This window comes from Psammomys obesus, unplaced genomic scaffold (genome assembly GCF_907164565.1).
Source record: "Psammomys obesus unplaced genomic scaffold, mPsaObe1.curated_primary_1811, whole genome shotgun sequence".
Taxonomy (NCBI): domain Eukaryota; kingdom Metazoa; phylum Chordata; class Mammalia; order Rodentia; family Muridae; genus Psammomys; species Psammomys obesus.
In genome coordinates, this window is record NW_026594311.1 from 2,948,869 (window position 1) to 2,962,763 (window position 13,895).

At 51.4% G+C, this 13,895-nt stretch overlaps 1 protein-coding gene across 1 annotated transcript in view; it reads right to left on the reverse strand.

The window, feature by feature from the left end:
* Cfap57 (cilia and flagella associated protein 57) overlaps positions 1-13,895 on the reverse strand; it is a 64,649-nt gene that overhangs the window by 16,939 nt on the left and 33,815 nt on the right. Inside the window, exons 13-19 of the mRNA XM_055618500.1 lie at positions 13,168-13,323; positions 11,818-11,911; positions 11,071-11,261; positions 10,185-10,358; positions 8,418-8,576; positions 6,030-6,173; positions 836-952 (exon numbers count right to left, since the gene is read on the reverse strand). Coding sequence (XP_055474475.1) covers positions 836-952; positions 6,030-6,173; positions 8,418-8,576; positions 10,185-10,358; positions 11,071-11,261; positions 11,818-11,911; positions 13,168-13,323 — 1,035 coding nt within the window. The remainder of the gene's footprint in view (positions 1-835; positions 953-6,029; positions 6,174-8,417; positions 8,577-10,184; positions 10,359-11,070; positions 11,262-11,817; positions 11,912-13,167; positions 13,324-13,895) is intronic.

Here is a 13,895-nt window from a genome sequence, read left to right on the forward strand (position 1 = left end):
ACACACACACACACACACACACACACACACACACACACACACACACAGCATTCTTATTGCTCTGCATCCCTTTAATGGCCTCAGGCTTGTAAGAGGAAAGGAAGCTTATGAGGCCACACTTTTCTTTAGTTCCACGAAAGCTGTAACATATCATTCTCTCCCACAGATCCTTACTCAGGGCTGCCCTGTGCCCGTTAGGACCTCGCCCAGCATTTGTTCTCGTGACAGTTGGGAGCACTGCTGTGAATGGCTGAACCACTCCTACAGATTTCTGTACACTGGTCTAGCTCTCAATTTTCAGCCATGCTTTCTTTGACAGCTACTTTCCCCTACCCTTTCCCAAGAGGGTGTCTCCTTTCTCTCCACTTTCATAGTCCTTTATCCACTTTCCATCACACACACACACACACACACACACACACACACACACACACACAGCAAGATGAAGGTGACGGTCTCCCAGGTTCTCCTGACATCAGCAGTTCTGGGCCCGGTCAAAGCTTTTAACCACTTCACTAATGAAGTGGTTAAATGACCTTTTGAATTCTGTTGTTCCCCAGGTCAAACAAACCTAGGGCTAAGGGTGTTCCTTCCTATGAAACCAACACTCTCGCCCTCTCATCCCGACACACAAGTTGTTTTAATGGTCTCGGATGAATTTAGACATGTAAATTTGGGTAGGCCTGGAAGCAGACAGGCCTGTGGGCAAGAGCGTGAGTTAAAACGGGAAGTGTTTCTTAGCAATGGCTGGCTCTGTCTGGAGCAGCCAGCTGCCCGCCGTAGGCAGGTGCCAGATCCTGAGTCCGGGCACTGCCAGACTCTGAAATCCTCGCACCTTCTGCTGTTCTTTGCGCATCTCCTGATCTGTGGCTCTCAGTTTCTGCAACAGCTCCGTGATGTTCAGCTCCAGTTGTGTGTTCTGCTTATGGAAACGCTCCAGCTCGGCTTCCATCTGTAGAGAACCAGGGGATAGAGGCCTGGACAAGGAAGTCAGGAATGGAAACTTCGTTCCAGAGCAGACACCTTTCACGGGGCACATTCCCGACACCATGGTATCTCTTTTCTAGCTCCCAGCTATGTCCTCTTGAATGAGACCTCTGTCCTTACTTCTTGCCGTCCTGAAAGCACCTCTCTTGACTGGCACCACATCCACCTGGAGTCCTGCACCTGCCTGTGGCCAGGCCTCGAAGTTTTCTTAGTTAACCGTGCAGAGTTCTCTTTTCTTGCGTTCTTTCTAATTCCGTCACTCTAAATCCTAAATTCCCAACTCACAGATCAAGACAGTCTTTTCAGAGAAATACCTCCCTCACCTGGTTTGGGAGGTAATATGAGTGGAACTTGACCCATGGGGGCCACAATCATTCTAAACAGAAAGTTGAGGCTTGTTTCTAAAGCATAGGGTTTTGGGGGGCAGAGCGACATGTGGGCATCTTCAGTCCAGGGCATAAAACAAGGAGGAGCTGAGGACGGCCAGTCTGAGCATTAAAGGGTCCAAAAGTACAACCAAGGGCCGCCCCCTCTTCAGAAAGTGGGCAGGAGACACCAGTTAGCATCTGAAAGGCTTTCTCTCCCTTGTTGAATCTGTCTACAAGGTGCATCTGGTTCAGATGAGACTAGCTGTGAAGAAATCCAGTTCCCACTCAAAGCACAGGGTGATGCTTGATGGATACCCCAACTCTGATGTGCATTAGTACTCCTGGCACTGGTGAGGTACTCCTGGCACTGGTGAGGTACTCCTGGCACTGGTGAGGTACTCCTGGCACTGGTGAGGTACTCCTGGTACTAGTGTGGTGCTCCTGGTACTAGTACTCCTGGCAGTACAGAGGCTCCTGGCTGTTTATAGGGGATGGGGCAGTTCACTGTTTGGTGTGTAGGGTGGTAGTGGGATGACCTGCCCCACCCCGTTCTAGCGGCACAAGTTAAGGTTCCTGCCCACCTTCAGAAGTCTGAGAAGGTTTAAAGTAGCCACTCTCAAGTTCTGGACACAGAGGAATCATGCCTCTTTGTTAGAGGTGTTTCACTAGATAGACTAGCCCTCTGAGGCCATGCCTGGCATCTGGGTGGACCCTGTGAATCCTGGATGAAGGATGTGGTGGGCAAAGGGAAGGGCAACGAGGGGCGGGAGGGGAAGTGGGAACCACCAGCCTCCGGAAGAGGCGTGGCAGGATAAAAGGCAGTGTTGGCAGAGCGGCAGAGAGCCTCCTAGAGAACACACAAGAACAGGGCTTTGCAGCAGCTAAAGCAAGAATGAGCACCATCGGGGCTGAGGAGATAGAGACCTTGCAGATAGAGGTCTGGCAGAGGGCCTGGGTTCGGCTCCCAGCACCCATGTGGTGGCTCACAACTGTTTGTAACTCCAGTTCTAAGGGGCCTGATGCTCCTTCCTGGCCTCCGTGGGAGCCAGGCACACACGTGGCACATGTGTATGTAAGCAAGCAAAACACTCTTACACAAAACATATACAACTGAATAAATATATATATATTTAAAAAGCAGTGAGCACTGCGGGAGGCTTAGGGACACAGAACTGATGTAGAGGTGCTTTCTGCGTCCCAGAAACCTCCAGTCTAACAGAACGAGAGCAATGAGTGGGAAGTTGCTATGAAATGGATTACATGACATCCATGGTTGAGGCAGGAGGGCCCCGTGCACACGAGGGCTGGAGCGTGTGCCTACCCTGGGAAGGGGCACTTCGGCTGAATGCTCTAGGGCGAGTACTGGAGGGCAGAGTAGTGGAGAGAACGGCAGGAGGAGAGCAGCCTGCCTGCAGTGGGCCTGTGGGTGGGTAGCCCAGCGCATGTCTTCCGGCTGGCGCTGGTCTGGATGACTGCAAGATGGCACAGCGCTGGAGGCAGGCTGCGGGGTTCACCGAACTCAGTGCCACCGAAGAACACCACCAGGAGCAGCAGCAGTGACTGGCATCTGGGGCGCGGGGGGTGTCTAGCACAGAGGTTCTATCAGGAGAGAGAAATCTAGAGCCTGGGAGAGTTCCTAGGCTGCTGCGCTGGACCCCAGGGAAGAAAGAAGAGCCCTAAGACAGGGAAATGTCAGTTAGGCCAGAGAAAGGGCGCCCCAAGGTCATGTCTGAGTGCGGCCGATGTCTTATCAGTCCCGAGCCAGCGGTGACAGACTGGGTTAGGATGGAAGTGGCCCAGGACTATACTCTTTGCCCCTGTCCCCTCCACCGCAGGCACAGCTTCACATTACTTCAAGGACATAAATACAAACTGTAAAGCATTTAGAGTGTGAGCGACTAGCTGGAAAGGCAGAAGGTGGGACCAAACATCTCTCTCCCAGCATGGGCATTCTGTCAAGTCCTCCATGTTATTTGTCCTGCTAATCCTCGGTGGGAGAGGGGAAGAAGCATTCTCCCCACCCCCAGTGGACATCTGGCAGTGTCTGAAGATGTTTTGGATCATAATAACCGAGGCCAGGAGGCGGGTGCTTCTGGCATGGAGTGACAGAGGACAATGGTGCTAAAGTCCGGGACACATCATGGGACAGGGCCTCCTTCCTCCCCACAGCGGAGAATCAGCCACCCCAGAACACAGAGAGTGCTGAGAAACCCTACACTAGGTGAACAAATAAATGAGTTGAAACTGAGACCACAAGAACCCTGGCAGAGAGCCTTTTCCCTCCGTGAAGAGGCTGGAGAAGCGTGCGTGAAGCAGAGTATCTCTCTCACGGGTGGCTATGTGTTCATTCACAGAGACCTCTCTCCACAAGCCTAGGGCTTGGGCCTTCCTTCCTGTAGGAGGAAGTTCACCAGAGATCCACACTGGGTATTTCTGAACGTATCGATAACCTCCAAAGGTGAGGCCCACGGTCAGAGGTTCCCGCAAAGAACCAGGTCCAGGTAACAGCCCTGAGCCACTGGCAGAAGGAGGGGGCAGAGGTCGTGTGTGGAAGGGTTAGCTAGGAAGGTCCCTGCCCTATTCCCCCAAACAAGGCTATTCTCTGCTCAGATCAAGGTGGCACTCAGCCTCCCGTTACTGCCAGGGGCACTGAATGATCCCATGGGTGTGTTCATAGGAAGGTCTTAGGGCAGAGTCCTCATGGATGTCTGTATAAAAGAGGCCCGAAGGAGCCCACCACAACCCCCCGCCCTCCCACAGTCTGAGGACACACAAGAGCCACAGCAAGGTAGCCTCTCCCTGACACGAGATCCTGTCCTGGACTTCCAGCTTCCAGGATAGTGGGAAAAGCCTGCTGTCTGCGAGTTCTGGCTGAAATACTTTGCTACTGAAAGGTCAAAGAAAGTTGCTATTCCTTGGCCCTGAAGTGTATGGCAGGAGGTCCCAAGAAGGCAGCTCTGTGGTCAGCTGGGGGGGGGGGGGGCGGGACACACTCAGGAGAAGTCAGCACCATCCCCTCGAGATCCCATCGTTGTGCTGATCTCTGCTTGATCTCCTGGAGCAAAGGTTTTGCTAGCACGTCAGCACACCATAAGGGAGAGTGGGGTCTTCCTTTGTATGTGATGTCATGGAAGGTGTTTTCGAAGAGGTGGCATCTAAGCTGCGGCTGGGAAGATGAAAAGCTGGCTACGTGACAGTCTAGGGGACAGTCTTCCAGGCAGAGGGGAGCCTACCACAGAGACCCTAAAATGGGCGAGTTGGCTTATAGGAGCTGTTAGGAAGTGGGTACTGGGGCAGGAGAGGTAGGCATGAGATAGGTGGAGAGAGGAGAGAGGTGAAGAGCCTTTAGACTTCACGCTAGTGGGATGGGACACCACTGAGGAGTCCGCTCTATGTGGAGGCCAGGCTGCAGCCTGAGTCAAATCCAGGTAAGAAATGGTGGAGGGGGCTGGCGAGACGGCTCAGCAGGCCAAGGGGCTTGCTCAGTCCCAGAGCTTGAGGTCCATCTCTGGAACACATATGGTGGACAGAGAGAACTGGCTCTTGGGGTGCTGTGGCCAGTGCACCCCACCCCCTGAGAAAAAGAGATGGAAATCAGGCGTCTTCCTTCCTGTCTTTCTTTTTAAAGAAGCAAAGGTGGAGCCTTGAACCAGAGCAACCGCAGCAGGGAAGAAATACTGGGTTTGAACTCTGACTGGATGGATGTTGGTGATGCTTTCCAGCATGGGAGTTAAGACAAGGGTAGAATAGGAAAGACTTTTAAATTTCCATTTGACCGAGAAACAAATGCTGGAGGGGAAGGAAAAAAAATCAAGAGTGGTTGGGTGTGGTGGCGCGTGCTTGTAATCACAGCACTCATGGAGGCAGAAGCAGGCCAGTCTCTGTGAGTTCGAGGCCAGCCTGACCTGCAAAGCAAGTCTAGGACAGCCAAGGCTACACAGAGAAACCCTGTCTCAAAACAACAACAACAACAACAAAAACCACTCCCCCATCCAACCCAACCCAATCAAACAAACAAAATCAAACAAACAAAATAAAACAAACAAACAAAAGTCAGCGTGGCAGAAAATATCAACAATTCAATTTTAGGTCATCATGGCCCCCAAATCTTAGCTGTTCTGTACCCAGTGGGAGGCTGACAGGTTAACCGCATGTAAGAAAATGCTCAGGAGCTCGTGGCTGAAAGGCTTACATTTGGACTCTCGAAATCCTTGTCCAGATGGCCTGACTTCTAATCTCTCCTCTTCACCTCTGTCCTGTTTGTTCTCCAGAACAGACTCTTAATTGTTCCACTCTTGGGCTGAAGAGCTGCTGAAGACTCCTGATTCCCAGTCAGAAGTCCAAATACTGGGCCCCAGCAATATCCGGTTTGAGAATCAGTACTTGACGCTTGGCGTCAAGAGTGCCTTTTGGCTGAGTATATACTGCCCCCTGGTGGCCAAATGCTCAACAGCGGCACTTCCTGTTTGCTACTGCTCTTAAAACTACCCCCCCTCCCCCACCAGCCCTAGCACAAGCTAAATCCTCATCCCACTTGCTTTTTAGGAGCATGAAACTGCACACGCTGCCTTGGCCGTGAGAAGTGTTTTCTCTCATTTCCCCCAAGCCAGTGAGTGACAGGATCGGAGGGGACAGAGGTTGGGAAGGGCAGGCCGTGTGAGGGAAGGCCCTCACCTCCTGGATCTGCTCCTTCATCACTTTGATCTCATCCTCCCGAGGTTCTATTTGCTTCTTCAGCTCCTTTATTTTGTAATCGAGGACAAACTTGAATTTCTCTAGTTCTTGGTTCTTCTTCTTCAGGTCATAAATTCGCTTCTCCTGGAAGTGAGATGAGAGAGAAAGAGGAGTGATTGATGTCACAAGGCCCTGGCACATGGAATCCCTCAAACAAACAAACAAACAAACAAACAAACAAAAACCCAGAGCCTGTGACACTGCAGATGGAGGCCGCCACAGACTTCTGGCTGGGGATACAGATTTTGGCACAGGCCGCAGCAGGGACTCCACAGGAACTCCCTCACTTTTGTGTAGGCTGTGAAAGACGGTGTCTTTCATCCCACACTGTGGTTCTACCGCATTATGGCCTTGTCACATCTCTGTCACCAAGCAGAATCAGTTCTCCCCTCCTGTATCTCACTGGATTTACGACTCGCCCGTAACCCACGGTGCAGCGGAGCGAATGCTGTGCGGCTGCCCAGGCTCAGGTCAGACAGACAGGCAGCTCCCCTCTGGCTCTCCTGGGACACTCGCTGTGGTGGGGGTTAGCTGCTGTGTAAGCGGTCTACACATGCTGAGCCCTCTCGGATGGAGAGCACACTCGGGGCTCTGTGGCTGAAATGCTCAGCCTCCTTGCCGTCCCTGCTAGGGGAATGGAGCTGGGTGTGTGGAAGGCACAGAAGGCACAGCCACCGTGTGTGTTCATCTTCTAGCCGCTAGCTTTTGGACCCCCCCCCCCCCAGAGATCCCAGTCTTCCCAGCTGAGTTTCCAGACATGGAGGTCAGAGACCAGCCTTCCTTTTGGACCTTGTCCAGTGGAGGCTGAGAGGATAACAACACAGCTGTTTGGACCACCGAGTTTTCAGGTGATCTGCAGTAACTGGAGCGAGGGTCTAGCAAACAAGCCTGGGCCGGATACTATTTTCCTGTTACAGCTCTGAGAACTGACACAGTCCCTGTCCTTCAGACAACCCCAAATTGTGCTGTGTAATGCAAGGGAGGGAGACGAAGGCACCACAGTGGTTTGTATGCAGCAGCAGAGAGCAAACGGCTCTAGTGTGACACGCTGGTTCCAGGGGAAGTGAGATCTGAGGCTGGAGGAGGAGGGGCGGGGGACGGCAAGGCTTTGGCCTGTTGTTGGCTTTGAGAGTTCAGAAGTTAACCTGGAGGCCAGGAATTGGCAAGCTTAGCCCATGAGCCAAACTTGGCCTGAGGCCCCTTTTTGTCCATTTCGGTTGGAACATGGCCTGGCTCGTTTGTGCCTATTTTATTTCTGGGTGGTTTCACATGTGCTACCCAGAGTTGATTAGTTGAGACAGGAACCACATGGCCTAAGAATTATCTACCATCTAATCCTTTACGGACAAAGTGTGCTGACCTTGGCTGTGGGCCATGGGAAGCTACTGGAGAATATTCAGTGGGAGAATGACTGTGCTGGCTGGTTTTATATGTCAACTTGACACGAGCTAAAGTCATCTGAGAGGTGGGAGCCTCACCTAAGAAAATGCCTCTGTAAGGTCAGGCTGTGGGGCCATTTTCTTAATTAGTGATTGATGGGGGCGGGCCCAGCCCATTGAGGATGGGGCCACACCTGGGGTGGAGGTCCTGGGTTCTATAAGAAAGCAGGCTGAGCAAGCCATGGGGAGCAAGTCAGTAAGCAGCACCCCTCCATGGCCTCTGTATCACTTCCCATCTACGGGTTCCTGCCCTGGGTGAGTTTCTGTCCTCACTCCCTCGCTTTTGGTCATGGTGTTTCATCATAGCAATCGAACCCTAACTAAGACAGTGACCAGCTACACTTGCACTCTGACAGCTGTGCTGCTGGGGACCAGGGCTGGGGAGTGGAAAGGCTGCTGGACTAGGAGGGGGTTATGACTTTCTGTGTTTCTTTCCTTTCTTGTCAGTTCCCTCTTTGAGAATCTGAAGGTGCCCTCGCCCCGTCTCCAAAGCCCGGGCCATATACAAGATTTCCTCGTGTAGAAACAGCATGCAGGCACCAACTAGCTCACCAAGTCCTTACAGGTCCCCATTTCCTAGGAGAGAACAGGGCAGCTTTGAGACCCAAAGTCTGTCCCCTACAAACTGTGGGACCTTGGGCAGTAAACGCAGCTTCCTGGATTTCTGCTTCATGAGACACAACCCCAGATTGCTCATGCCACAGGGTTATTGGTGGAATTGTGTGTGATGTGTTTGCACTAATTGGCTCCATGCCAAACACACAGTGGGTACTTCATAGACTCTTCTTCCTCTGCCAAGTCAAGCAAATGATCTTTAAGAAGCCAGGGCCCTTTGAGCTCTGGGGCTCTGGGTCCCTCTGGGCAGTGTCTGGGGAGGGCAGACACTCACCTTGTCTTGAATGGTCTCATCCCTCTCCTGGATCTCTCTCTTGAGCCCTTGGATGTCTTTCTCCAGGGACTTGATGACCCCCTGCAGCTTCATCTGCTCTGCCTTCAGGAGCTCAATGTCATTGGTGCGCTCTTCGATTTCCTTTTGCAGGCTGCTGAACTGAAGATGGAGACAGCACCAGTGAAGACCCTTGGGGTCTTTGAGCGTGACCCCACCTCAACTGCTGATGGAGCGGGGCCTCCCCCAGGAAACTAAGAAGCCCCATCACTCAATATCCATGAGCTTTGGGGAGCGGATTTTGTTATTGCTGCTATTTTAATTTTGGGGAACAATCTTTGTAAACTGAGGAATAGGTCCCCCTCCCGTCATACTTGAAAAGTTCCCACATGTGTACAAAGTACTGTGGTCATATTCACCCCTCCATCACCCTCTCTTACTTCTGTTCCAGTCTGACACACACCATCCTCTTCCACAACTACGTTCCCCTTTCACTATAAGGAGACAAGCTCTTTTTATGTATCCAAACTCACACTCTGCCTGACTTACCTCCTAAATACTGGGATTACAGGCATGGACCATCGTGCCATGCTTAGTTTGTTTGCTTCAGAGACTGAGTTTTTGGAGAATTTGGGACAGTGCAGTGTTTTCCCTGGTCAAATGGATGGCAGAGTATCCAGCAGAATAATGTCTAGGTCTATTGAAGTTCTCAACCCTCCTAATGTATTGGCCTTTTAATACAGTTCCTCATGTTGTGGTGACCCCCCCACCCCATCATGAAATTATGTTGTTGCTACTTCTAAACTGTAATTTTGCTACTGTTATGAATCATAATGTAAACATCTGGCATGCAGGGTGTCTGGTATGTGACGCCTTTGGGGGTTGTGACCCACAGGTTGAGAACCAGATTATAGTCCCTGCAGGAGAGAGCACTCTGTGGACAAGATGCTTTAGAGACCAGCTCTTGGGATGGACTCAGGTTCTTCCAAGACCACACTGTCCTTGAGAGCTGGCCAACGTCATAGAGATGAGCTCTATCTGATGGACCACTGTAGCCATGTCCAAGGAGTGAGAACCTGGTTGTCCTGGGAATCACTAACAACAGGGGGATTTCTGACAGGATGCTCTGATTGCTAACAGGCCTGCTTTGGACTCAGCTTCTCTGCGGCTGACCATTTTAGAGGAAATGAGGCAATTCTGCGAGGATCTGTGAAGCGCATTGTCCCTCTCTCAGCATCACTGAACCAAGAAGCTGCCTCATCTTGCCATCAAAGCATCTTACACATCCCACCACTCTTCTGAGGAGAAGTCTGAGGGGGAGCCACCTGAGCCCAGACATTTCCAGGCTGAATTGCTGCCTGTCTTATCCTCAGATCTCATTTCCATTTTCAAGAGATCCTACTTGTACAGAAAGGAAGGCTCAGAGCCTCTTTCTGTGCACAGGAAGCTCATGAGGAGGAGGGAAAGAGTCAGGCACAGTGGCACACTCCTGTGATCCTAGCATCGGGGAGGGAGGGGCAGGAGGATCACGAGTTTGAGGACAGAATGGGTTCCGCAGTGAAATCTAAGCCAGTCTGGGACACGTGGTAAGATCCTGTCTCGTGCCGCCTCCCCAAAGAGGAGGGGAAGCCAGATGTGGTCCCTTCTGGAGGGGAGAGCCCCTTTGTCCTGGAGATGGGACTTCTGTGTGGCTGCCCAGGGCTCTCTGGCCACTTGCCCCTTACCCCCAGCCTCCTCTGTGATGCTTCCAGGGCCCAGCTGGCACCCCACCTTCTTCCTCATGATGCCCGTTTCTCCCTTGAGCCGAAGGTTGGACTCCTTTTCGTCCCGAAGCTTTCTCTCGTACTTGGTTTTGATGTCTTGGATCTCTCTGTCTTCATCTTCTTCAATCTGCTTCTTGGTTTCCTCAAATTCCCGAAGCTGCTGGCGGACATCTTCCTGTGCCTGGTTCGGAGGGAAGGAGGGAGGGAGGGGGGAGGGAGAGAGTGCTGGAAGATGGGGCTCTGAGGCTGCTGTGCTGGGAGAGGAAAGGAAGAGGAGCCAAACTACAGAAGTGGAAACCAAGGCCCCGTCCTGTCTCCTGTCCGTCCACTTCCTTCCTGTCTCCCTTCTCTTTTGACCTGATGGCCTTGGGGTCTACCACCTCTTCTTACCAACAACCCCATACCCTTGCATGCCCTCTTTAGTCTCTATTAGTCAAGTGATACTCAGGCTTCAGACCCTGCGAGGCGCCCTTCCTCTCCCCACATATCTGTGTAGCCTTGGCTGTCTTGAACTCTGTAGACCAGGCTGGCCTTCAACTCAAGAGATCCACATGCCTCTGCCTCCCAGGTGGTGGGATTAAAGGTGTGTGCCACCACCTGGCCCAGACACATCTTGAGAGAGCTTGAATCACTGCAATTCTATCTGTAAAATTAATTGGTTATTCCCCCCTCCCCCCAGATGACAATGCCTTGAGGGTAGAAACCTTGTCTCTTGACTCCCAGGGCACAGTGTCTGCTGTACACAGTAGCTACAGGGCAATGTGTGGCTCCAATTACACACACACACACACACACACACACACACATACACACACACACACACACACCCACCCACCAACCCAAGCTGCCCTTTCTCACAGACAGGGAGGCGGAACTTGGCTCCCTGGGGTCACCTCTTCTAGAAGGGTTGTTTTCTCCTGCAGTTTGGCCTCATAGAACTCCGTCAGCTCCTCCAGGGCCTGGCTCTTTGTCTCATCATTATCTCGGAGCTGTTTTTCGTACTCCTCCTGCATTCTCTGGGACTTGAGCTGCAGCTCCTGGTATTTCTCATATTCAAGGAGCAGCTTCTGGTTGTTGCAACATTCTGGGGAGGGGAAGGGTGGTCTGTGAGACTTGTGCGGGCAGGCAGCAGCAGCCTTTGGTGCATGTGAGGCCCTGCCCACCCCCGCACTTCCCTGTTCCTTCAGAGCCGAGGTTCAAGGCCCTTAAAGGTACTGGTGGGAGGTGTTCGAGGGTTCAGGGTCAGGAAAATGTCCCAAGTATGCCATACATATATATATGTATTATATATCCATCCTATAGACAATCGAGCTGAGCCTTGGTAAGGCTAGGTGATACCCTGGTGCACACAGCAAGGAAATGCTGAGACCTGGGACTCAGCACTCTGTCATGCTCTCAGCTGAATCTCTCACTGGCGTGTAAGAGGTGCTGTGTGTGTGTATTCTGAGGAAGGGGCAATATACAAGCGGGGAAATCATGGTGAATTCCAATAAAGTAGTGTATTCACAAACAGAGCCGAGTTCCCTGGCTTCTGCTACGTCTGGGGCTGGGGCGGGGTCCTTTTCAGATGGTTGTTCCCGGGCTCATGCCTGCCTTCACCAGCTGCCCCCAGCTGTGTGGCTCCCCACTTCCGGACTCACCCAGGTCCTGCAGCTCCCGGCTCTGTCTCTCCAGGAGCTCGTCCATGCGTTCCCGGTGAATGCTGTCTTGCTTTTCTTTCTCTGTTTTTAAAACCTGAAACACAGAGTTGCCCTCTCTCATCTCTACACATTTGCCGAAGGCGCTACAGGAGCTACTTTTACCGGGAACGTCTTTATTCAGACATTTTTCTCAAGCCCTCACTTTGCACCAGACACTGTTCTGGGGAGCCATGCAACAGGGCCACCTTTCACACTCTGAAAATTCTACACGTTTGCTCTTTATCCATATGTGGTAAAATAGATTCATCAGCGAAAGAAAAGTTTTGGTTTGGACACAGAGGAAGCAGACTTTGAGGAGGAAAGTCAGGGATTCATCTGAATCATCTATTGCTGATTGTCTGGGCGTGGTGATCACACCTTTAATCCCAGCACTAGGGAGGCAGAGGCAGGTGGATCTCTGTGAATTTGGGGCCAGTTTGGTCTATACAAGTTCCAGGCTAGGGCTACACAGAGAAATCCTATCTCAAAAATCAAACCCAAATCAAACCTAACCAACCAACCAACCAGCCAAAATTCAGAAAGCCCCAACTGTGTCTTGCTGGCACACTGCTGTCAGGTCATTATGCTCACATGTATCTATTTACCTGAGCCAGCCAGCTCCTGGCAGGCTAAGGTGCCACCCTGGGGCCTGGCTTTGTGTTTGGCTTATAAACAGCACCAAACTAACACTCCATGCCTGGCTGAATGAATTATAAATAAACGAATAAATACATTTAACAGCCAAGGGCTTTTCAACCAAACAGACCCATGAAGATAAGTTACCAGTACAAATACCCCTTGAGCCAAAAGATGGGGTTGGGGGCACAGTTTTGGATGAGTGGGCCAGGCGGGTTTTGTGTAGCGTGGAGACGACAAACTGTTAAGACAGATTTCATTTTTGACAGTCTAGAGATCAACACCTGCTACTTCCCTCCTCCAGCGTTCTTGTTATTTCGTCTTCTAAAAATGAGTTTTTCCCAGTTACAAAGATAAATACTCACCGTAGAGAATCTGGAAATTGCAAAAATGTATTAGAAACAAAATGTAAGCTGTGTCCGTAACAGCAGCTTTGTGGGAGAATCTTGTCTTGTCCCCGGACCTGTTTGATCTGGCAGTACCATTCACTATGGAAAGCTTTATGTTCCGTGTCCTGCTTTGTCCTCCTTAGTCCCGAGTCACACACATCTTCCCCAGCAGCCGGCCCTTACGACTGAACAATGCAGATGCCCTTAGACCACACGGCTGGCCCCGTGCTCAGTGGCGTGGGGCTTGCTTACTGCTGAGGCTGCGGGTTCAAGCTCTCAAACTCACCTGGTTCTTGGTCTTTAAGGACTCCATCTCCTGGGTGAACTTGTCCGTCAGCTCCTTAATCTTCTCCGAGTAGTTCATGTCCTTCAGCCGAAGCTGATACTCATTCTCCATTTTCAGTTCTTCCACACGTGTTTTCAGCTCCAACATAACCTGAGCCTTTGGGAGAAGGATGCAGAGTGAGTACTCACGGCAGGCAGGGGGAGCCAGCACACTTAAACCTGGGCTCTATCTCACTTCAAATGCGGTAGGTCCCAGCTAGAATGTCACGTTTCCTGTCATACACATATGACAGGAAGACACACAAGAGTGTCTTCACTTTATGCTCTATTTTTAAAAGTATTTCTTCCATATTGGTACTTGGGAATTATTAAGGGATTTGCTGCTTATTATCTCTATTCTGTTGTCCTTTTCTGTTTTTTTAAGACAGGGTTTCTCTGTGTAGCCCTCGCTCTCCTGGACTCACTTTGTAGATCAGGCTGGCCTCAAACTCACAGCGATATGCCTGCCTCGGCCTCCCTGACTGCTAGGATTACAGGCGTGCACCACTGTGCCTGGCTCGCCTTTTTCTTTCCTTAGAATTTAAGCTCTGTACAGGTGGTGATGTCTTTGTTGGTTTCATTCTCCAACGTGGCCCAAGTATACAGCCAGAACACAGTAGGCACTCAAAAGGTAATCGCTTTCTCTGTGTTTGGTACTGGGAATCAAACCAAGGGCCTCCCACATCACGA